Below are 23,581 nucleotides of genomic sequence, written 5' to 3' on the forward strand. Positions count from 1 at the left end.
ACTGCCAGTGGATCAATTATCACCATGCTCAGGTTAGATCCTGCTTCCAAACAAATCCTGCAAAGGTGAATCTCTTCCCCTGCAAACATTCCACAGCACAGTTAGCAACGTGCACTAAATGCTTGTAAGCCAGAGCCATCCTCCAGAAAATAACTGCAAGGAGCTGCCAGTTCAAATCATCAGATCCAAACTACTTAACCGTGTATGGAACCTTTAAGCTTCTGTTGGAAGCCAAAGACGCAGCAAACAAGCTTAGAGGTCTGTAATCAGAGATGCCAGACAGAAGACAGCTTACAGGCTGGTTTTATATGCACCAGAAACACGTCAGCTCGAGAAGCATCACAGTGGGAGGCAAGATTTCCTGCAAGAATATTGGAGTTACCTGGAGCCTGATTCTTATAATCCTCTCTGGTACTTCCAGTAACCACGACAGATCACAAAACACTTGTAGAAAAGACACTTCAGCATTCACCTGACATGCTTTTAACACAAGGAACAAACAAAAAGGATGATCTCGTTTGGAACTTGAGGAGTTATGCTGCTCTGGAGCTAGCAGGATGCAAAAGGAGCCAGAAGGCCTCATTCAAGTGCCAAAATGCACCTCAGCAGCATCACACGTCCTCTGGGAGATGCAGCTGCCCTCGGGAAGCTCGAGAGGCGAGTGCCACGGAGAGCCAGGGCTGGGATCCACGGAGGGAGCTCCACACAGCCCCAGAAGCTGCTGCCCCTCCTCAGGCTGCTGCAGGCTGCTGCCAGGGCGCTGCCAGGCTCCAGCAGCACTGAGTCATGCTGCTGAGGCTGCACAGGCGGGAGGGATGCAGCAGCTCTGCTGCCAGGCAGCGCCCGGCCCGCGCCGCGCGCGTGGGAACAGACAGCGACATGCACACGCCACTTTAAGAAAAGAGTTAAGCCTTTTCTTAAAGGCCTCTTTATTTTTAAATTCCTTCAAAACATAAATTAATTTAAACAAATCAGATGCAAAACAGCTGCGTTTTAAATTCGCATATATTTTACTGTATCAATCACAGCAACCTCATACAGTAAGATACACAAAAATAGAGCATGGTATCACTTCAATTCAACACAGGTTTGTACTACAGGATTCCATGGCATATGTACAGAGGACTTCTCTTTGTCAGGGCAGGCACAGCCCTGCCCTGCTCACCGTAAAAATTACGTGGCATCACAGTTTTAGTTGTTCACTGTAGTGTGAGGAGCCGCATGGAAACTGAACTGAACTAGAAGATACACGAGAGCAGCCAAACAGGCATGACACTGCAGAGGGTGAGCAAAACCCAAATAACCACCCAAATGAAAACCACCCCTAGACTGCCTTTTGATAGGAAAATTGTCTTTAAATTCTTCACTATATACATAATGTATCTACATTTGTGTCGTATTTATATATATATATATTTATAAAAAACATACAAGATTGAAAACCTTAAAATCATTCACTTAAACAATATTCACCCCAACCTTCAGGGTCAGCAAGGCAGTACTTGCCCGTGCCATTATGCTCAGTTGCAGTCCCTTGATTCAGAATTTCCCTGATTGTTAAACGAACGCTGTTCACTTTGTTTCTTAGTGCAAACTGGACAGTAACTTATTGTTCTCAGCCCTCTGTAAGACCCAGGTTTCATCTTATTTCCACAATGCTTCTGACACCCAGTTATGGCTAAAATTATTTTAGCTATTTTACAACACTAGCCTATGTAATTTTCCCCTCTACCTACCTGAAGCCCCTCCCCACCCCAAAAAATGTGAGACAAACGATCATTCATGCATGTTCCTGTCACACAGGGAGCGATGGACATTGGAGCTGAGAAGCCTAGACTCTAACAGTGATTAAAAACCCCAAAGTGAATCATTTCAGTGCAAAGTGGACTACGGTTTACATCTCAGCTAGAGTTCTTCACAGGTATTTTAAACACATTTAATTCTGCACATCAGATTAGGGTGCCTGATACTTTGTGCTAACTAGCTATAGTTGGAATAAGGGAGTTGGGGTTCTTAGGGGTTTTCTTTTAATAAAAAACTGAAGTCTATTCATAACCAGGTGGTGTTTGGGGGTCAAACTGTACAGAGCCCAACACAAGGGAGTCCTGGTGCTCAGCCAGGGTTCCCAAGTGCCACAGCAAGGGACAAAGGTTATTATCTGATTCACATCCATAACTGATGGGTTCACTTGAACAGGAGTCACAAATGAGCTCTGATTTTAACCAGGCCAGTGCTTTACTTGCTGGACTACACTACAGACAGACTGGCAGTGAATTTGGAAGCAAGCAGAACATTGATACTTACAATTGCCATAACCACAACGAAAAAGCGTGCACTGAGAGCAAAATCCTGCAATTCTTAGACAAGACTCCACCCAGATGAGTGGAAGCCTTATCAGAGGGAAAAAAAGTCAGATTAGAACCCAAGAATTGATCAGAGCCAAGAACATCATTCTGCCACAGTGGCTATAACAAGCTATGAAATACAGTACAAGGAAAAACAAAAGTCACCTGAACAAATAACCCAGAGAGACATCATAGTTATAATGATTCTACCACTTTTAGGAACTCAACATATTAAATATTTATTAAAAATAAACCGTTTCCAAATCACCTATTTACAGTACAAAGAACAGTACTTAAACCATGTGCAACAGAAAGAAAATGGACACTCATCTGAGAGGACAACACTCCAGGCATCATCTGAGTGACACAGATACAGGATCACCTCTTTAAAACACCATACAGTGAAACCCGGGAGGATGACATTGGCAACGCTGGAAAATAAAGCACATGTTATCCAGATTCAGGTTATATAAGCTCCAGATAAACAACCAGGAGAGAAGGGGAGAAGGAGGAAACAAAGACAAAAAGAAGAGAGGTTTGCATTTTGGAGATCAAGAAATGCAGACACACATCAAAAAATAGTCCTTGTTGGCAAAACAAGCCATTCACATCTTTCCTGCACATTTTGAAGTCATACTGTATCAAAATCTGGCAGTGGTTTCATCACTCATAGAAAATGAATCTTAATTCTCTGATTTTATTTTCAAACACTGCCTGGTTTTATTTGGGCAAGATATGATATAATAGGAAGGTATGATGTCACTTTTTAAAAATACAACAGCTGCCAAGTTTTAAGGAAAAATGTGCTCTTCTCCCCCACTTAAGTTGAAAAGCAATGCTCACTTAGGAGTTACCTAAATTATAGCAGCATGAAATCTAATGGATCTGCAGCATCTGTGAAGCCACAAAAATCAAGAACTGGCACCTGATCACTGAACCGTGGTTCCAAATATCTGGACGTGTGATTTTGGCAAGAGGTCAGCGTGAAGTCAGAACGTTAGTCAGGATAGCCCTTTCCTCTCCCCCGTTCCTCCCCTCCCCAGACTCCTGCAGTCTATCTGTAAACCACGTGGGACAGCTGGGATGATTTGTAGTTGAGCTGGTTGTTGGGCAGGAAGCGGTGCAGGTCGCTCTTCCTGCAGCACGGGTCGTAGTAGTAGGCGCTGAGGCAGGAGTCGCACGAGACCTTGGAGCAGAAGGTGCACGTGTTGGCGGCGCCCGCGCGGTTGCAGAAGCCGCAGCGCGAGGTGCCCGAGGGCTTGGCCTTGGAGCTGAACTGAGCGGCTCTGTCCTGGCTCTGAGTCTGTGACGTGTACTGGGATTTCTCCCTCAGAGCCGGCGCGGGAGACAAGCCCTCTCCTGGGAGCGCTTTGATGGAGTAGGAGCTCTGCTTCACCGCCGGGTACTCCTGCCTCGAGCCGAACAGGCTGTCACACTTCTGGCACACGGCAGTGCCGCAGGCTGTGCCACAGCTCTGGCACTTGGAGGAAGCTGTCTCTTTGGCTAGGTGGGTGCGTTTGTGGTAAACAGGGTTGGCGTCGCTTTTCAACACCCATACATCGGGCTTAATAGCGTCTTGTCTTTTAAAATTTAACACACTTCTGGAATCGGGGTCAGTATATAAATCTAAGTCCTCTTGAGCAGAAAAATAGGAGCTGTAGGGGACATTTGTTCTTAGCATGCCGTTGTGATGAGAGGAAGTTGGCAAGTACTCATCTGAGCAGCCGTGTGGGGAGCTGGACATGGCCAGCAGAGAGGGCGACGGGCGGATGATCTCGTCTTTAATGTCATCTTCTGCATCCACCAGAATGGGCTCCTTCCTGAGGCTCAGCGAGCTCATCAGCGGCGGCTTCTTGCTCTCCCAGTAACTGTCGTAGGCATCCACGGACTTGGAAGGCTTGCTGACCTTTGGCTTGAAGTAGTCCTTGGAGGCGCGCTCGCTGGCCGATTTCTGCAGCACCATGCGCGCCATGGACGTGCTCAGGCTCTCCTTGCACTCCAGGCGCCGCCGCATGGCCTCCGAGCAGCCCCGCACGTCCTCGCTGCTGTTCTTGCGCTCGTTCACCACGTCCACCTCGGAGTAGCCCTTGTCCTTCACCTGCAGGTGGATCTCCAGGAGCTGCTCGCACTCCACCTTGGCCAGAAAGAGCTCGAACGAGATCATTTTCACCTGGATGGCGTCGACCTGCTCCTTGAGCTTGAACGTTGTTCCCAGCTCCTGGACGTAGCCCATGTAGTTCAGGATCTGCCTCACGTCATCCTCCGTCAGAGCAGACTTCACGTAATAAACAAAGGGTCCAGTGTAGGTCTGAGGGGGTGGGGGGAATCAAAGGAGAACTGGGTTAGAAATTCAGTGGTGGACTGGATGTTCAGAGTTCAGTGACAGAGACCATATAATTAAATACAATAATAACCACTCTGAACACATGCAACTGCCTTGGCGAGATGAGCTCGATTTCTGCATCCCTCCTGCTCAGCAGATGGAAATTCCACATGAGGGAAATTCAAAGTAGGAGAGTTTTCATTCAATTTAAAATCCTGATTAGCATAATGTCCTCCCTGGTGATTTAAGTCACTCTGCTCTGCACCAACATTAACTTTAATGCCTATTGGACGTGTCTGAATTTACAGAACGTCTACCAGAAAAGGCAACAAGGCCAGGATTTTGGGAACCACCCCACCCAGGGACAAGCTGGAGCTAACAGGAACTCAGAATTACTGCAGGAGTGCCCAACTCCTCCTCAATTCAGCTTTAAAAATACTTGAGGTGCACTCTTCTTTGTGTACTGTTACTACACAGTTTCAAAAGTCAGTTTTATTTAATATTAATTCAAAAACTTCTACTAAAAGAGCCCCAAAAGCAGAGACGTGAGTTTCTGCAAGCTGAAATACCCTCAGCAGCTGGCACACCTGGGACATGCTCAGCCCAGTTCAGCCTGTGGTGAGTGCAGGCAGGAGCAGTCTGCCCATCACAGGCAAGAGATAAAACACAAAACTCAACAGCAGAGTCCCAATGGGATTCAGCACCCAAGCACAGCACGAGTTCCCACTTTTCCCTCTGGGAACCTGCCTTAGGCAGATACATTTGAAAGCACCTTAAAATCAAAGCATCAGGAACTGAGCACTGACAAGCAGATCAAAGATATTCTGAAGACAATTCTTCTGCAGAAGTTCCTTCACCATTATCATACAACTGGTGGGAACCTCAGCAAAGCACCCACTTGAACACACGCACTGGGTTTAACACTTGTGTCCAGTAACAGCTGTGGCAAGACAAATCAAACTCTGAGTCAGCTTCAATCCAGCATGACCGCTCACCACAGTGAAAGCCTCTTCAAGTAGAAATAAAACAGTGCAGCAGGGGAGGCTGAGCAACCTGAAACAAGCTCTTCTCCTACTTTATACACATTTTAATTGCAAAATCTAGTGCTTGTACTTCTGCTCTGGGGATACTCTCACCAGCACAAACTTCACTTATTTTACACAGAAATTTTCCCATGGCTTCTGTTAACCAACTGTATATAGAGAAATATATATATATATATCCATATCCATACATATATAGATCATGCTACAAATGGAAAATAGAGAAGTCTTTAAAGGAAATGCATGAGACGTGTTCACAGAAAGAAAAATAAATCATGTTCTCACACTATGGCTACATAGAAAAGTCTTACCTTAATGTTTTTGAACTCCTTTTTCCAGGGGTACAGGAAGAGATTGATTCCAACTGTCTCAAGCATGTTGAATGCATTATGGAGACAATGTAAACTTGAGGATTTCACAGATCTCAGTGAGTTTTCAGCCATCTCATAAAATTTAATCAACCGGAATCTATAAAAGGGATCGATTTTGGGAAGGCAAAGTAAGGCTGCTGCTGCCACTCGCAAGTACTCATCGTTAATAGGGCGCTGCTTGCTGTCAGAGGCATTCAGTTTGCATTCGTGGAACTGTACATACTTCCTAAATAAATCGTCTTTATATTTCGTATCCATTGAAATCAGATTTTCCCTTGTGCTGGGGGCAGCTACCTCCTCTCTTTCATGGTTCTTTGGCAGTGGGTTGGGTGTCTGGCATTAGGAATCTCCAGCAATGGCAGCTGTCCTGGAATGAGAACTGAAAACAAGCACAAGTCAGCCCAGTGCACACAGCCCCAACATCCCCAGCCCCTCCTGCCCCTCGGGGCTCTGCACCCCGGCTCACAGAGCTGCAGCTCCCTCACAGCCTCTCCAGGGCTCTGAAAGGCACAGAAGGCACAGAAATGCCACTGTCCTGCTTTCCAACATCATTCCCACTCGTTTTCCAGGTCCCTGCCCATTTTGCTCATTTTGTGAAAGCATCTGCTTTTCCCCCCTGCCTCCTGTGTCCCTGGGCTGAGCAGGTTTACTGACTTTGCCTTTTGATTTCCAACATTTCCAAGGCTTTGGACAGCCACTGACACTCCTCCTGCTGGCACCCCCAGTGCAGCTGGGGCAGCGCTGCAGTCGCCTCCAGAGGACCCACTCCCAAACCACAGCCCAAATTCCAGCTGCAAACACCTCCGAGACCTCTTCACCTGCCACCTTCAGCTGCTGTATGGGAACGCGGTAAATCCACGCCTGTGTCTGCACCACGTGTGCTTCTGTTTGCAGGGACGGTGTTTTTATGGACATCCTGATCTGCATCTTCAGAGCCCTGAGCTCACACACTGAGCTGAAATAGCTGGTGACAAAAGAATGTCCCCAGTGCTGCTTTACCACAGCCAAGGTACAACAGAGCAACAGGCTCCATCTGCAATGCCTGAGCAACTCCTGGCCAAAAAGCAGACCACAAGCTTTGTTTATTACATGAAAAGACAAACCAGCTCTTGACCTGGGGGGAGAGGAGTTGGGAGAAATCAGTGCACTGTTTCAGACGTGGTCAGTCTCAAACAGCACTTCAGAAACGACTTTTCAGTATTAACTGCAGCTGCTAGAACACTGATCAATGCTCCTGTTAAAGGAAAATCACTTTAAGAGCAAGATCAACTGAATGGAAGGAGCCAAACCACAAAGTACCAACAAGCAAGAGGCCAGGGAAACAAGCAAACAGCAAAACCAGCAGTCTGGCAGCTAGCACTCCTTGATGGAAGGCTGTGCTCAGCGCCAGCCCCGTGTGGGGAAAGTTAAGAAGCAGTTCTGCTTCTGCTGCAAGGCACACACGCTCTTGTCAAGAGACAGGCTGTGAATCACAGGAAATGTGGAGTGCTAAATTAACATCTGAGCAGAAGGGCCAGGAGCAGTCCCTCCCCTCCCCACGTTCCTCCGCAAGTTGTGCAGGATGGAGCCTGTGGACAAAGACAGCAGAGTCTGTTCCTTGGCAAGAAGAGCTGCACACGAGAACTGCAGGGAGAGATCTTTGTCTGGCACGTCAGCAGAACACCCCCAGCACGGGGGACCCTGTGCTGGCAGGGAGCTGGGCTCAGAACCACAGCTCTGCCAATCCCACTGCCGACAGCCACCCAACAAAGCGCTGGGCTACACCTGAGCGGCGGCAGGGTCAGCGAGTGCCGCACGCCAGGACAGCCCCTCCCCGAGGCCCTGCAGGCTCCCAGCGCCGTGCCAGCCCTGCCCGTGCCCCGTGCCCGCCCCGAGCCAGGGCCCCGCCACAGCACACGGAGCAGGGCAGGGCTGAGCCTGCAGAGCCCCGCGGCACAGCTTCCCCTGCCGGCACCCACCCCGCAGCCACAGCCATGGTTACAGGCTCCCGAGAGCCGCACGATGCGAGCAGCACGGATAAATATAGGCTTCAGCAGCACCCTGAATGACAGAACGCACAGAAGGAACAAGGCGGCTTTGCTGCAAAGCAGTGACTCCAAACCTCAACATTTCCCAGACGTGCAAGAATAATAATTCCTGATCACAGTGCAGTGTCTGCTGTTGAGCCAAGAGAATGTTCCCATCCATCGCCAGGGTCAAACCCTCCCCCGAGGACCCCACCTGCTCTGACCGCGCTGGAACACCCGGGTGTACAAAAACCCCACAGCAGCGGGGAGGGACGGGGCGAACGCAGCCTTCCCCCACGGCACAGCCCGCTCCCGCCGCGCCCGGGCCGGAACCGCCCGCCGGGCTCCGAACGCCCGAAACGCTCCCGGACACGGCGCTGCAAACGGCCCGGGAGCACGGGCCGGGCCGCTCCGCGCCCGGGACACTTGTTGCAGAGCCGGGTCGAGGAGCCCCGGGACACCGCCTGGGCCTCTGCGGCGGCCCCGGCCCCGGGAGCTCCCGCCGCCCCGCCGCCCTCGCTGTGCCGCGGCCACGGCGCCCGCCCACCCGCCCGGGCTAAGCCCCCGCTCCGCGGCCTGTCCCGTCCCTCACCGCTCCGCTCCGCCGCCGGGACCCGCCGCCGCTCCGCCTCAAGCGCCCGCTGCCCGGGATGCTGCCCGGCGGTGCCGCGGAGCCCGGCCGGTGCCGCGGACGGAGCGCGCCCGCCCTCACGGCTCGGCAGGGCCGCGGCGGCGGCAGCGGCGGCCCGGAAGTGAACGGCGGGGCGGGAGCACTTCCGCCGCGTGACGTCATCGGGGCGGGGCGCGAGGGGCGGGGCGCGAGGGGCGGGGCGCGAGGGGCGCTGCCGGTAAAGCAGAGGCCGTGAAACGGCTGCGGGGCGGCGACACCACCGCCCGTTAGGCCACTGCCGTGCCCGGGACGGCGCTGGCACCTTGCGGGGCTCCGCAGCGAGGCCCGCCCCCGCCCGCAGCTGCCCGGGGATGGCGGCCGCGCCCCCGGCAGCCCCGCCCACCGTCCTGGTCACGCCCACGGCCACGCCCACACGGGGTCGGTCAGGCCGCGGGGCGGGGCCGGGCGGGCCCGCGCGTGCGCAGGGCCGCCCCCTGGCGGCGCGGCGGAAGATGGCGGCGGGCGGGCCGTCGCGGGCCCCGGAGCGGCGGCCGGACCCGCTGTCCCGCCTCACCTGCCCCGTGTGCCTGGAGGTGTTCGACAGCCCGATGCGCGTCCCCTGCGGACACGTGTGAGCGCCCGCCGCCGGGCCGGGCCGCGGGGGCCGGGGCTGGGGCCGCGGGGGCCGGGGCTGGGGCCGCGGGGGCTGCGGGCCTCGGGAGGAGCCGCGGCTCGGGGCGCTGAGGGCTCCGCTCGCTGCTCGGCGCCCCGGCAGCGGGGCACGGGGGGCCTGCAGCGGCCTTGAGACGGAGAGAAAGGAAAGAAAAGCGGGGGAAAGGGAAGCCAGTGTTCTTTTACTTTCGCTTCCCGTCTCTGCTGAGGAATGCGGGCGTGGAGTGACAGGACAGGGGGGAATGGCTCCACACTGTCAAGGGGCAGGCCCGGGTTGGATGATGGGATGAAATTGCTGCCTGTGAGGGTGGGCAGGCCCTGGCACAGGGTGCCAGAGCAGCTGTGGCTGCCCCTGCATCCCTGGCAGTGCCCAAGGCCAGGCTGATGGGGTTGGGAGCACCCCGGGCTGGTGGAAGGGGTCCCTGCCCATGGCAAGGTGGCACTGGATGGCTTTAAGGGCCCTTGCAACCCAAACCACTCCATGATCCTGTCCAGAAACTGGGGGCACAGAGCACTGTCCAACAGCAAACAACTCAGGGCATGACAGCCTGGGGTCCTCCACCTCCTCCCTTTGTGCCCAGGTGCCAGCAGCTCCTTCTTACCTTCTTTATGGAGTCTCAGCCTCTTTACCCCTTTGGGCAGAGGCCGTGCACGGCCCTGGGCACTGCTGGTGCCCAAGGGCTGTCTCACCTGCTCTCTCCCCGCAGGTTCTGCACGCCGTGCCTGCAGGAGTGCCTGAAGCCCAAGAAGCCGGTGTGTGGGGTGTGCCGCAGCACCCTGTCGGCCGGGAGCAAGGCTCTGGACTTGGAAAAGCAGCTGGAGACGACAGAGACCACTTGCAACGGCTGCAATAAAAAAGTATGAAAGGGTTTGGAAATCAAGTACATGGGATGTGTCTGCCTAGGGGAAAATAAACTGCATCCTCCTCAGCTTTCTGCAAAAATCAGGTCAAAATGTTTGTTCTGCTGTGTGCTAAAGGTGTTTGATATAGGCAGCAGCCAGATGTTGATAGTCTTTCCACAGTTTTTTGTTGTTACCTCTTCAGGAAATGAATTTCAAATGAAAGATTATGATTTTAAAGTTACAGGGAAACGCCCCTGTCAGCAGGGGTGTGTGGTAACATGCCACACACAGCAGAGTTACAGCTTAACCAACCTGGAATCTCAAAAGTTTTCCACCTGGCCAGCTGAAGTATTTGGATTTTCTGCTTTAACACTTCTGCTGTGAGCTGCTGGGGTTTACCTGATTGCTGCTTTGCTCAGAGGTGTAGCAGGAGGTGCAGGGGGTTAGAGCTCACCTGGCTGTGCTGTCCTTGCCTGACAGATATTCCTGTCCAAGATGCGCAGCCACGCTGCCTCCTGCTCCAAGTACCAGAACTACATCATGGAAGGAGTGAAAGCTGTTACTAAAGAGCCCCTCCACAACACCAGGTAACACGTCTGCTCTGAAATCCTGTGCTTTCCGTCACAAGAATTTTGAAGTAAAAGCAGACTTTACCTCTTTGCTCAGTTTGGCTGCCGATTTTTACCTAGTTAAAACCAGCCTTGATCCTGCAGCTGGCTGTGCCCAGGTAAACTCTGCTGCTTCTGCTTGGTCCTGCACAGGACATCTCTAAGATCAGGGCATTCTGTAGATGTAGCTGGTTTTTAAAATACCTTTTGTCCACAGTGGAGGGAAGTGCAAATTGGTGGCAGTGCACTCTTGTGTGCAGCTAGTGGGTGGTGCCCTGGCACGTGAGAAGAAGGTGATAAATGGCACTTAGAACATTTGTAGAAGAACTGTAATTCAGTCTAAATATGGACAGTACTGAGTTCCCTAAAATACTGTTAGGAGTTTACAAACTGATTGTTATAATTAGCTTACCTTGATTGAGTCCAAAAATGGTTGCTTTGAATAATCTGTATTTGTAAATAACCTCCTTTTCTCCCCCAACCAGGAGCTTCCCCAATCGCTTCACCTTCCCCTGCCCGTACTGCAGCGAGAAGAACTTTGATCAGGAAGGGCTGGTTGAACACTGCAAAGCTTTGCACAGCATGGATGCAAAACAAGTGGTAAGAAAAAGTCTTGGTGCAAGAATTGCAGTGAAGTCTAGTCTTAAAGCCCTGTGCCCACAGAGCAGTGACAGCACAAACCCTGAGCTCCGCTCCCCCAGGCTGTCCCTGCCCTCCCTGCTGCCAGCACTGAAGCACTGACCCTCTGGGCCTAACTGGCTTTTCTGCCTTGAAGGTTTGCCCAATTTGTGCCTCAATGCCGTGGGGAGACCCCAACTACAGGAGTGCCAACTTCATGGAGCACCTGCAGAGGCGGCACCGCTTCTCCTACGACACCTTTGTGGTAGGTGTTTGCAGGCCTTGGGGCGCAGCTCCCGGGCACTGCTGGGGATCCCAGCTCCTGGCAGAGTGCAGCTCGTGCTGCGTGCCTGCCCTGAGCAGCGTGGCTGCTGCAGTGGCAGTGTTTGTTGCCCTCGTTGCAGGATTACGATGCTGATGAAGATGACATGATGGCGCAGGTTCTGATGCGCTCCCTGCGGGATAAATGAGCCAGCCAGATGTACTGCAAACCCAAGCTTCCAGGAGGGGGAAATGCCCAGCATCCCTGCACTTCTCCCTGCACATCCCAAGATTAACTCAGGCATCCAGAAGTACAGAAGACTTTATTCCTATCTCAGTTTTAAATCCTGGTTTGATATTTCTGTACCATTCAGTCTTTTGGTATCATGGTCTCTGACATTCAGCCCTGTCAGCCCCATTTTTCTACTTGCTTAGACTCAGTTTCATTGTAGATCAACACGTGGGAACCAAGGCTTTTTCCTTTACCTATGCCTATTGGTTTCTTTGGAAGCTGTGTTTATTTGACTGTCTGAAATCCAAAACATTCCAAATGGAATGGCCTGAACTAGTTAATAAATATCTTCCCAATCTCATGTACATATCTCAAGTGATTGTATGTGAGGTGTACTGGTAGCTCTGTTCCCCTGTAGTGAGACTTCAGGTGCTAACTGTAACTGTCAGACCAGCTCTCATTGAAGTGACCTCTGATACCTGTGATTCCATAATGTTTCCCAGTGTTTCAATCCTTACAGGCAGCCTCCCACTGTATGGAAAACATAACTTCTGTATGAGTGTTCAAACTGCAAACTTTCCTAGGAAGTCTTTGCACTGTGTAAAAGCTAGTTCAAAATACTTCAGTTGTATGCATGATGATTACTTTCCTCCATGTTCTTACTATAATTTCTAGCCTGGAAAAGGATCTTTAGTGTTGGTCTTAGTTAAATTGCATAACTTAACTATCTTAGCAAATATTAATCAAAATTGCTGGCTTTATGATTAAATTGCTGGGTTTGAAACTGGTTTCCTAGTAATTTTAAGCCTTATGCTGATAGGGGAATTCAGAAGGTTATTTTCAATACCTCGGCTTTCTATTTAAACTAAAATTTTCATACATGTTCTTGGGTTTTCCATCTCTCAAGGCAAGCTGGTGGAAAAACTTACAAGTAAGTCATAGCACTGGCACAGCACTTCCTTTCTGCATCACAGATTTTATCAGGTATTTTGAATTCCTGTTCTTCATTTAAATGTTCCTAAAGTAGCAGGAGCTGTACTTGGATTGTTTGCCATCTGGCAGTGTGTGTGGAGACAGGTGTAGCTTTCAAGGAAAAGTGAAACACAGCCCTGAAAGCAGGACAGTTCCAGCCCCTAGTAAGTGGATACTCTGTGTTCAAGCCTACACTTTTGCCATGGAGATTCCTTAATTTTTAATTTGATGCTCTCATAAGTTCCCAGTGGAGCTGCTGAGATCCGAGGCACCTGAGCAGAACGTGTAAATCCCAGAGTGCTGAGGTGCGATTGGAGCAGGGGCCTGCTCCGCCCAGAGCTGAGTACCAGCTAATGGATCGGAGCAGTCACCTTCTCCCCTCGTGCCCTGCAGGCAGCAGCGGAGCCTTACCCTGAAATAACGACACGCTCCAGCTAAAGCCGTGTGGCTCGGCCTTGTGTGGAGCCGGAGCTCCGGCGGCTCTCAGCTGCCTTGGGTTGTGTTCCTCACCCGTGGCAGGGCTGTTCCCTGCCCCGTGTGGGGACGGGGAGCCCAGCGCCGGGAAACGCGGAGCTCCTGCCTCGGTGGGGAAGGGGCCGTGTGTGGGGTGGTTCTTTAACGCCTGGCCTGCGGGGACTGGGTGGGGGCTCTGGGATCTGCTGCGGTGCAGTTTGTGATGCCCATTGCCAGGAACCCGGATTCCTCTTCTGTTCTAAGTGCACTTCCATGCAATTCTGATAAAACGTTCAAGGAGCAATTAGAAGCTTCCGAGCAATTACTTTGTCACGTTTCTGACTTTTGAAGACAAGTTACAAATAAAGGCCATTTAATTTATAAAATCCTACCCTTGTGTCGCCTCTGGTCGTTTCTTCCTCATGGTGCACGTGTTTCCTTTGAGCACCCAGCGTTTGCACTCGCTGATTGATTTAGAGCCAGTGTGGTGGGAGGCGCCCGTGTGTGTGCACGGCCTGCACTCCTCTCGTTGGGTGCTGGAAACGAGCCTTGGTGCAGAACAGGCCAGAACAGGCCAATTTGGGCTTCCGAACGCGGTGAGTCCCTGCAGCCAGGGCTGCTCTCGCCTCGTCAGCAGCTGATCCGCAGCCGCATTGAGGGGATAATGCAATCGGGCCAGCCCGGAGCTGTGAAATTCCCCCCGTCTGGCACAAGGAGCCAGCCCGAGCAGGACAATCAGCACGAGAGGCGCAATGGGAGGAGCCGCGCTTGCCGTTGAGCTGTTCTATCAAATGGATTTGTCTCCAGACAACGACTGCTCTTAATAGTCCTGATAAATTGTTGTCAGCATTAATTTCCTAAGGCACAGACATTGCTTCATCTGGAACTGCAGCGGAAAATCCCCGTGGTCTCCTTAGGCTGGGGATGAGACCTTGCCAAAGCGTGAGTGCTGTATTCCAGGTCCTCACATCACCTGACTGAAAAGAGAACAGCAAATTTTCTTCAAGGCCTTTGCCCTGCTGTACTGGACACTCCCTGGGGAGCCCATCTCAAAACAGGTTAACCAGCCAAGGCTGTGTTAAGTCTTGGAAAAGCAAATGAGGGATGTGCTTGCAGTCCTAAACCTTTTCTTTGGTTTAAATATACTAAAAAATACAGTGGAGCATTTGCCTGTTTTGGGGGTGGGTTTTTGTTCTCTTTTCTGACATTCAGCTTTGTGTCACAGTTGCATTGGTCTGTGCTTCATCAAAACCAACTCATGGGCGAATTACATTATTCTCTGGGTGGTACCAATGAGGACTGTTGAAGCCACAATGAAAGCTTGCTTTCCCTTCCTTACTCCTTCCACAAAGCTCCAGAAAATACTCAGCACTTGGTGAAAAGTAGGTGTCATTGCTACTGGCTTAGATCTCTCTTCTAGTTCTTCTCACATTTATTCTGTCTTTACAGATGCTGGGGTTTTAAAAAAATAATTCGCTGGAGCTGCGGGGAGCTGCGGATGCAGTGAGGGAGGGTCCCTCGCCCAGGGGTCCCTCGCCCAGGGGTCCCTGGCCCGGGCCGGGTGCGGGGATGAGCCTGGCGGGGCTGACGGCAGAGGGAGGTCTTGCATCTCGGAGAGAGCGGGGCTCGCTGCTCCCGGCGCTCTGCTCCGTGCCAGCCCCTCCGCCGGGCTCGGGGGGCTGCCGCGGCTTTCGGGGAGCTTCTCCAGCCTTGCGGATGGGGTTCACACCCCATCCCACGGCCAGAGCTTCTCTTTTTCCTACTGCAGCCTCGCTCGGCGGGAGGAGCTTTGCTCTGCAGCCGGATATTCAAGATACTTGATGGATTCGTGGGGCCAGGGAAATAAAAAGAATTCTTAGCAGACTTGTTGCTCTGGAGGTGGTTGAAGTGTATTTGTGAGCTCCTTGGACCAGTCCTCTGGGACTGGAGCTGAGCCACGGGCCGGTGGCAGGGCTGCTCTGACACCTCGGGGCTCAGCTGATGCCCCCCCTCTGACGGTGAGGATGGGGTGGCTGAGAAACTCAGGGCCACTTCCAGCCCACGAGCAGAGCTCCCCCTCCCCTGCGTCCCGCTCTGTCCCCTGCCATGCTGGCTCACAGGTACAGGTAGGTCAGGTGGCTTTCTCCCTTGATCTCGTTTTTTTCCCTCGCACGGGCAAGTTTTTTTCACACGCAGTGGTTGGAACAGATCTGATTATTACCATTTCAGAAAGAACACAGGAGTCGGCTTTGCTTCTTGAAAGAAAACCACCTCATGTGTTCCTCGTGCGAGTGTCCCCACTGTGACCACATCCGCGGCAGGTGGGGAGGCGGGGGGGCACCTGCACGGCCCGGGGCGGCACCTCCGCACCCGACCTTTGTGATTTGTATCCCCCCGGGCCTTCGGGGGCACCTTTCCCCCTGAACTTCAGGCTGATCCAGGGATGAGTTTGCAGATAAACACCTGCTGAAAGCCACGGGCGATTCCGCGGCAAAGGAGGGATGTTCCAGTGCCGGAGCACATGGCTGCAGGGGAAGGGTTTGCAAACGCGTCTGGTCTGGGCAGGATGCGGTGGCTGGCAGGACAGGCTGCTCCTGCCCCGAGGAAAGGCTGGCGGTGAGCTCAGCCCCGCGCTGCAGCCGTGCCAGTGGAAAGCTTTGCTCCCACTTCTGCATTTCGCGCTGTGGCTGAGCAGTGAGATGCGGTCAGCAGGGGCTGGCGCGGCGGTGTGCCGTGTGTGACGGTGAGTCACGGGTGGCCCAGCACGGGGCCCTTTCCCGAGCGGCGGGCCCGGGGGAGGCATTCCCGGCAGGACCCGCTGCTCCCGCCCAGCAGCTGCCCCGGCCCCGCGCTCCTGCAGCAGGTGGCTGGAGCCGTGCCCTGAGCCCCTCCAGCGGGGAAACCCCCACGGGGCCGGCAGGAGCTGCGAGCCCGGGCTCTGTCCGGCTGCAGGGCCGGTGAGTCTCTGCTCGCCGCTGCCCAGCAGCCGCCAGCCACGCCTGGAACCTTCCCACGCCCCTGGGGAGCGGGAGCCACGGGGAGCCTGTGCCTCAGCGGGCCTGGGTGACCCGTGGAAAAGAGCCAGGGGAAGGCACGAGGGAAGAGAACTGAGGGGAGCTTGCTGGGGGAAAGCTGCTCAAAACCTTCCCAGCAGAAAAGAAAACGTGTCTGGGCAGGTGTTCCTGAGCCCTGGCAGCAGGAGGGAGCCAGCGAGGGCTGTGCCGGATCCTTCCCGTTGCTCCAAAAGTCGCTGCCTCTTCCCAGAGGATTACCAGCCTGTGTCCCGGCGGGGCACGGCAGGGGCTTGTCCCGCCCTGCACGGCAGTGCACAGCCGTGGGGAAGGGGCAGGGGAAGGACAGGCAGCAGGGCGTGCGGGGATCAGGGCCAGGCACAGCGCCTTCCTCCAGCCCGCACGGCCGGTCTGCCCGCGCTGGGCACGGGCTGTGGGCACTCCAGGGTTCCACCCCCACCGCCGCCCTCCGGAGCACCGGCTGGACCCGCGGGAGCGTGGCCCGGGGAAACGCTCGGGAGAGAAGCCGGGAGCGGCTGATGCGGCAGCAGCAGCGTTCGCACTCCAGCACCGGCCGGGCAGCGCGGCCGCACCGTGGGAGCCGCCCCCGGGCTCCGGCTCGGCGGGGCCGCCACCTGCCCGTGCCCGCCCCGTCCCGCCCGGCCCATTGGCTGCGGCCCCCGGGGGCGGCCCTGGCCCGCCCCGCGCCGCCCCCCGGCCCCGCGCGCTTATCAGCGGGCGCGGCTGCCCGCGGCCCCGCGGCGGCGGCGGCACCGGGGCTGCAAGATGCCGCGCTCCTTCCTGGTGAAGAAGCACTTCTCGGCCAGCAAGAAGCCCAACTACAGCGAGCTGGAGAGCCAGGCCGGTGCGTGGACAGGACGGGCCGTGCACGGGGGGCGCTCCGCGGGGTGGGGCGGGGGCTCCGCTGCGGGATCTCCCCGAGGCTCCGCACAGGAGCGGGCGGGACTGACCGACTTTTAGCAGGGGTGCGGATTTGCCGTTTGTTTCAATTTTGTGCGTCTCGTGGCGGGCGATCCCGTGTCCCGGGATGCTGAGCCGCTCCCTGGTACCCCGGGGATGTCGGTGGCACCGCTGGCTCTCTCATGGGGTGCCCACGGGTGCGTGGGGAGCTCCCCGTGCCGGCAGTGGGCGGGAGCGTGGGGTTCTCCTCTCACCGCGTCTCTCGCGGCAGGGCGGGCAGGGGTGCGGGGTCCCTGTGGTGCGAGGTCGGACCCCTTTGCCCCGGGGCGGGCCTGGGGTCCCTTTGCCCCTCCGACTCAGCGGCGCGGGGGTCCCGAGGGATGGCCTGGGATGGGGTCCCTGAGCCCGCGGGGGAGGGTCGGGCCCCGCCGCCCCCGTTCCGAGGCCCCGCTGACCGCCGCCGCCTCCCGCAGTGCTGGGCGCCCCGCTGCTGTACGAGACGTGCCCGCTGCCCGTCATCCCCCCGCCCGAGGTGCTCGGGCCCGGAGCCTACTACCCTCCGCTGGTGTGGGACGCGGGGCTGCTGTCCAGCCTGTTCCCGGGCGGCGCGGGCAGCGAGGCCGAGGGCGGCGCGGCCCCCGCCCTGGACCTGACGGCGCTCTCCAGCGAGGAGGATGAAGGCAAGAGCTCGGGGCCCCCCAGCCCGGCCTCGGCCCCCGCCGCCGCCGAGCGCTTCCGCTGTGCCCAGTGTGCCAAGGCGTACTCCACCTTCGCCGGGCTCTCCAAGCACAAGCAATTGCACTGCGACGCCCAGGCCAGGAAATCCTTCAGCTGCAAGTACTGTGAGAAGGAGTACGTGAGCCTGGGGGCTCTCAAGATGCACATCCGGAGCCACACGCTGCCCTGCGTCTGCAAGATGTGCGGGAAGGCCTTCTCCCGACCCTGGCTGCTGCAGGGCCACATCCGGACGCACACTGGTAACGTCCCCTCTCGTCCGTCTCCCTCCCTCCCTTATCACCTCCCTCTTCTCTGCTCCGCCGCCCCAGCGAATCGGCGGGCCGGGTGTTATCTGGGAAGATAAGGGCTTCCCAGACCCCCTTGGCACATCTCTCTAAAATGTCCTTTAAATATCCCCTTGGAACGGAGCGCAGGGTCAAGGCCCGGCTGTAAATCTGTGCTTTGCTGTGAGTGCAGGGCCTGCCCAGGAGCCGGCCCACCAAAAACAACACATGCCTCACCAAAGTGTCATAAAGTGGGGCTGGGAGACTGCCGGAGCCCCCCTCGTGCTCCCTGCCGTGCCCAGAGCATCCCTCCCTGCCCCAGCCATGGCAGAGCCGCAGCCTCAGCTGCCCACCCACCGCTAGGCTCCGGGCCCCGGCCGAGCCCGGCTCGGGGCTCCGGGCAGGTGCTGCGGGCACCTGTTGGCGCGGGCCCGGGAGCGCAGCTGCAGCCCACCCCGCGGCCGCGGCCGCCCCGACAAAGCATCTCCCGAGCATCCTTTGTGGGGCCGTGGGACGGTGTAATTGTGACTTGGCACTGATTTCACACCCTCTTAACGTACTAAAGATGATGGCTGAAGGAAGCCGGGTAGACTTAATTGTGCTTTCCAAATTGAGCATACACATTTGTTTCCTCCAAAGGAGCCTTTCTGGGAGGAATTCGCCCTGGCCAGGCTTTTCAATGCGAGCCGGGCAGGAGAAGGGGGAGCGCAGAGGAAATAGCTGCACTCACCCTGGGCTGGCGCCTCGCAGCCGCTGCCTGCTATGATATAATTAACACACAGCGCTCGGCTTTCCTGCCTTGCTGCGAGCTCCTCGCTCGGCTCCGCGCAGGAGGCCGGTATCGTGTCCTCGTTGTGTGTGCGACTGCCCCGCTCCTTGCAGATGTTTCCAGCGTGAATTTTCCGTGGTTCGTAGGAAGGGTTTTTCTGGGAGCGGCCAATTCCCAAGCTGGCAGTTCTCCCCCAAGCAATGCTGTGCATACCCTGAACAATAACAGCCAGCACTTCTTTCACTGTGCTCCGCACAAACTTTGGCTAATGAATGGCTCTCTCTTTGATATTCCCCATGTGTTGATGCACTGGTTAATTGGGAGCGTTTCTCTTTGTCCCATAGGTGAAAAGCCCTTTTCCTGTACACACTGCAACCGGGCCTTTGCTGACCGCTCTAATCTCCGCGCCCACCTGCAGACCCATTCAGATGTAAAGAAGTACCAGTGCAAAACCTGCTCCCGGACTTTCTCCCGCATGTCGCTGCTCCACAAGCACCAGGAGACAGGCTGCTCCGGCTCTCGCTGAGGACTCCGCTCCCCGGGCCTCTCTCGTCACAAATACCCATATTGTAACTAGTTTTGTAGGAGTTAGTTTCCTCCACGGCCGCGGCAGTGTGCACCGGGCTGGACACTGCTCCTCTGGCCCTTGGGACCCTCACACTCCTCACTTGGTGCCTCCAGTGCAATGCAAGAGCCTCATCATAGAGAATGCTGGGTTGGAAGGGACCCGCCGGGACCATCGACTCCTCCAGGAGTTGGGACATCCCAGGAACCCCTCCGTGTGCCTGAGAACATTGTCCAGACACTTCCTGAGCTCACACAGGCTTGGTGCTGTGACCGCTCCTCCCATCGGAGGTGCGGGCCTGGACTCGGTGCCGGGTGTGACACTCGGGGGTCGCGCTCCTGCCCTGGCCCCTCGGCAGTGCCCCCCATGCCAGGGGCACTCGCACCTTGCAGGGCTGGACCTGCCCCTTCGGCTGGTATTGAACACTGCCACCGTGTAGCTGGGGGGTTGGGGCTTGGTTTTTTTGTATTTTGTGTTTTTTTGGTTTTTTTCTTTTCTTTTTTTATTTTTTATTTTTAAGTTCTGGTTTGGGTTTTTTTGTTTTATTTTTTAATAACACCATAACCACTTGGTAACTTTTGAGAACCAGTATTTTTTTGATGAAGGACAAGACACTTCCCCCCATACCCCCAGTGTATATAACCCGCCTGTAGAAGGTGTAACTATGCAATAATACAGTATCCCGGTAGTTGTGAAGCAGCTGCTTCTCCCCAGCACAATGACAATTTGCAATGCCTGCGAGATTAACAGTGTCCATGAAAGGCAGGGGTAGCCATTTCAAACCCCAGCCCTGTTTACAGAGCAGCTATGCACTCAAGCACCTGTTAATATGACTCTTAACAACTGCTTTTCAAGAGAACTGTGACTAATAGCAGGCACTTGTCAGCTGATACAATGGTGGCCTGTCCCAGGGCTGTCCATCGACAGGTGTGTGCCAAAAGCCCTATTTATGGCTATTGACAGGTGCCTCCTGAATGCATCTTTCTTTGGACATTGTTTTCATGAATCATTACAAAGAGGATGTTTACATTTCAAAGGTACACTGGTATTTATATTTTTGTGCCACAATTTTGTACTGATGAAACTTTTTATATAATGATATACAATTTATTGATATTCAATAAAATCGTTAATTTATAATAGGGTTTTGTGAGTGCTTGGGGCGAATGTGCAGCTGTAAGGGAGGAATGCTGTGCGGAGCCGGGTGCTGGGCTCAGCTCTCCCCCACCCGGTGCTCTCGGGCTGCAGGTGACCAGAAAGGGGCATTTGCCGGAGGGAATGTGGAGAGGAAAAGTCAGGCTGGGCAGCTGCACGGTGGGGCGGGCTGGGGTGCACTGGATCTCCCAGCTCCACGTGGGAAGGCACAGGAGCCTGCCGTGTCCCTCCAGCCTGGCCGGGAGGGTGCTGGCGTCCCCACGGAGCTGCTGGAGCACTCCTGGCTGCCCCGTGGCCCTGGACCCTCCCTGGGGAGCAGCGCCTTGCCACAGCACAGGGTGCTGTCCCTCGGGGGTGGCAGAGCTGCCTCTGGCTCCTGGCAGGACCCCGAGGCTTCCCCAGGGACCCGGCAGGACCCCGACCCCCCCCAGGGACCCGGCAGGCTCCCGAGGGTCCCCGGGTGGGGGACCCGATGCGGGGGTGCAGCAACAGAGCTGACACCCCCCGATGTCACCGCAGAGCTCTTGACACACAGGAGGGGCTGTCCCTGGCCTGGGGGCACCAGGGGCAGGTGCTGCGGAGTACCCCAGGGTCTGCCTCGAGAATTCCCACAATGGAACTCCCAATGCCCTAAAACACCTGCCCTGCACCGTCCCAGCCTCGTCCGGATCTGGGGTGCCTCAGAGACTGCAGCCAGGCTTGCTGCCTGCCTCTCCCAGGCCAGGAGGTTTGTCCTCTTTGCATTTCCTCGGTGCCATCTCCCAGACATTGCTTCCAGCCAGGGAATGAAAGGCCATGCTCGTCCAAGCTCGTCCTTCCCCTCCAGCCCGCTCCCTGCGCCCTCCCAGGGGCTGCTCGGAGCAGGAAGATGTGTGTGGCTGTAAAAGTCAGCAGAGCTGCTGCTCGGCCCTTCTTTAATTAAGAGCTCACCCGGTATAAACTGACTTTTCCCAGCCGAGTTGGACTCATTACTCGATTATTAAGCAGGGCAGGAAGTTTTGGGTTTGCTCTTGTGTGTGCTTTTCTTCCTTTTCCCAACAGGAAGCGGGGGAGGGGCACTAATTACTTTCAGCTTTCCATCCATAAATTCCTGGAGCCGCAAAAGCAGCTAAACAGTTAAAAAAAAAAAAAAAAAAAAAAAAAAAGGAAAAAATAGACCAATTTTGAGAAGGGACCACCTGCAGGAGCTGGAAGGGAGGATGGAGGAGTGGGTGTGCTTGGAGCAGCAGCCCTGGCAGCCCTGGCAGGGTTTGGCTTTGCAGCTCCGATCAGGGCCCTGCACCGGCTGTGCCTTGCCCCCAGTGCCAGGGCTGTCCCCACACGGGCACCCCGACCCTTCCCGTGTCATTCAGGATCGCCTCCACCCCGCACTGGCACCCCCGGGGACCCCTGCCAGCTCCCTCTCAATGGGCTTCAACTGATATTGGTCAGGCCGGCGGTGAGAGCTGTGAGAAAGCTCCTCCTTAGCCAGCTCTGCTGCTCTCCCTTGTGCTCCTGGCTTTGTGCAGCGCCTGGCGGGGACGGCAGGCCTTTAGAGGGAAGGTATAAACCGGGTGGAGAGCAGCCTAGGCTCCACTGACAAATCCCGCTGGCATTCAAACACAAATGCAGCCTTAAAACACTGGAAAAAAGAAATGCTGCCTGTTCTGAATCACAAAAGCACAGCCCACTGGCACTTGGGCTGCTGCTGCATCTGCTTCTGGCCCTGCCCAGCACGCTGTGCCCCGGGGACACGGCGGCTCAGGTGATGTCCCGCCCCTGGGCCAGTGCCGCAGACCTGTGCAGGTGGAGGCTGTCCCGTCCTAGGCTGATGGATGTGCTCCACATCTCTCCGTTTCTGACCAGCTGCTCAATGACTACTGCAAAAGCATTTCTTCTTTCTACCTGAGGGATGCTGGGGTGAGCAGGGGGTGCAGCACCATGGCCAGGACACCCTTGGGTCCAGCTCTAGCCAGCTCCACACAGGGGTCATCCCGTCTGGCCTTTCTCCACCCCTGCAGACCTTTGGGGCTCTGTGACAGAGAAATGCACCGGGGGCTGGCCTGAGGATGAGTAACAATTTCTTTTTCATTTCCTTTTCTGAAGGAAAGCGGCAGAGCAGCATCCCTGGCGGCAGGGCTGTGGTGCCCTGCCCTCGGTCCCTGGTGCTCACCCGGACGGGCCTGGGGGCCGTGCCCGCAGCGCAGCGATGTCCCCGCTCTCCGGCGATGCCCAGGAAGGAGCCCGTGTCCCCTCAAAGCCCCGCGGGCTCGGCAGGTAGCGCAGGCTGCGCTCTGCGGCGGGGGCGACGGGCGGAGGAGCCATTTGGTGACCACCTTGTGTGACCATCTGTGACAGATTACGGCGTCAGCGCTTGTAAAGGCCGGGATTCAATCAAGCGCCCGGCAGGTAGCGGGGCCCCGGGGTGTGGGCGGTGCCGGCCCGGGGCTGCCGTTTGAACTGCGCTGCTTCATCTCCACGCAGCTCCATGAGACCTTGAAACGAGCACGTTCGTTCCTTTTCAAAGGCTGCAGGGGTACCACAAAGTGCCTTTTCTTCCCTGAAAGCACTAGTGTTTTCCCTGTTCCCTGATCCGATGTAGAATTAAGGGTGTTGGGAAACCCACCCTGCCGTGGGAGCCCCCTGGGGCAGGCCCATGTGGAGATACTGGGTTAAAAGGGCTTTAAGATTTCCATGCTACCTTTTGAACTCACTTTGTCCTGTCTCTGCAAGCATCTGGAGCATCCCAGAGGCGATGAGAAGGGAAGCAGGAGGATTACAGCCACCTTTGCAAGGGCTAAGCTTCATCTCCTCAGTCATTTGGGGGCCCCAGTTCCCAAAATT

At 55.4% G+C, this 23,581-nt stretch overlaps 3 protein-coding genes across 3 annotated transcripts; 2 read left to right on the forward strand and 1 right to left on the reverse strand.

The window, feature by feature from the left end:
* Positions 1–987: 987 nt before the first annotated feature.
* Positions 988–8,866, reverse strand: SPATA2 (spermatogenesis associated 2). The gene is made up of 3 exons (XM_063404148.1): positions 8,681–8,866; positions 6,023–6,461; positions 988–4,653 (listed from the first exon to the last, which is right to left on the reverse strand). The coding sequence occupies exons 2-3, from the start codon at positions 6,338–6,340 to the stop codon at positions 3,400–3,402; spliced, it is 1,572 nt and encodes a 523-aa protein (XP_063260218.1). The 5' UTR covers positions 6,341–6,461; positions 8,681–8,866; the 3' UTR covers positions 988–3,399.
* A 148-nt stretch (positions 8,867–9,014) lies between these two features.
* Positions 9,015–12,716, forward strand: RNF114 (ring finger protein 114). Its single transcript, XM_063404149.1, has 6 exons — positions 9,015–9,329; positions 10,078–10,228; positions 10,694–10,800; positions 11,307–11,421; positions 11,597–11,704; positions 11,844–12,716. Exons 1-6 carry the CDS (start codon positions 9,070–9,072, stop codon positions 11,907–11,909), a joined length of 807 nt encoding a protein of 268 aa, XP_063260219.1. The 5' UTR covers positions 9,015–9,069; the 3' UTR covers positions 11,910–12,716.
* A 4,336-nt stretch (positions 12,717–17,052) lies between these two features.
* Positions 17,053–20,744, forward strand: SNAI1 (snail family transcriptional repressor 1). Its single transcript, XM_063404150.1, has 3 exons — positions 17,053–17,212; positions 17,742–18,245; positions 19,383–20,744. The coding sequence occupies exons 1-3, from the start codon at positions 17,134–17,136 to the stop codon at positions 19,562–19,564; spliced, it is 765 nt and encodes a 254-aa protein (XP_063260220.1). The 5' UTR covers positions 17,053–17,133; the 3' UTR covers positions 19,565–20,744.
* The last annotated feature ends 2,837 nt before the right edge of the window (positions 20,745–23,581 follow it).

Source organism: Prinia subflava, chromosome 8 (assembly GCF_021018805.1).
Source record: "Prinia subflava isolate CZ2003 ecotype Zambia chromosome 8, Cam_Psub_1.2, whole genome shotgun sequence".
NCBI lineage: Eukaryota > Metazoa > Chordata > Aves > Passeriformes > Cisticolidae > Prinia > Prinia subflava.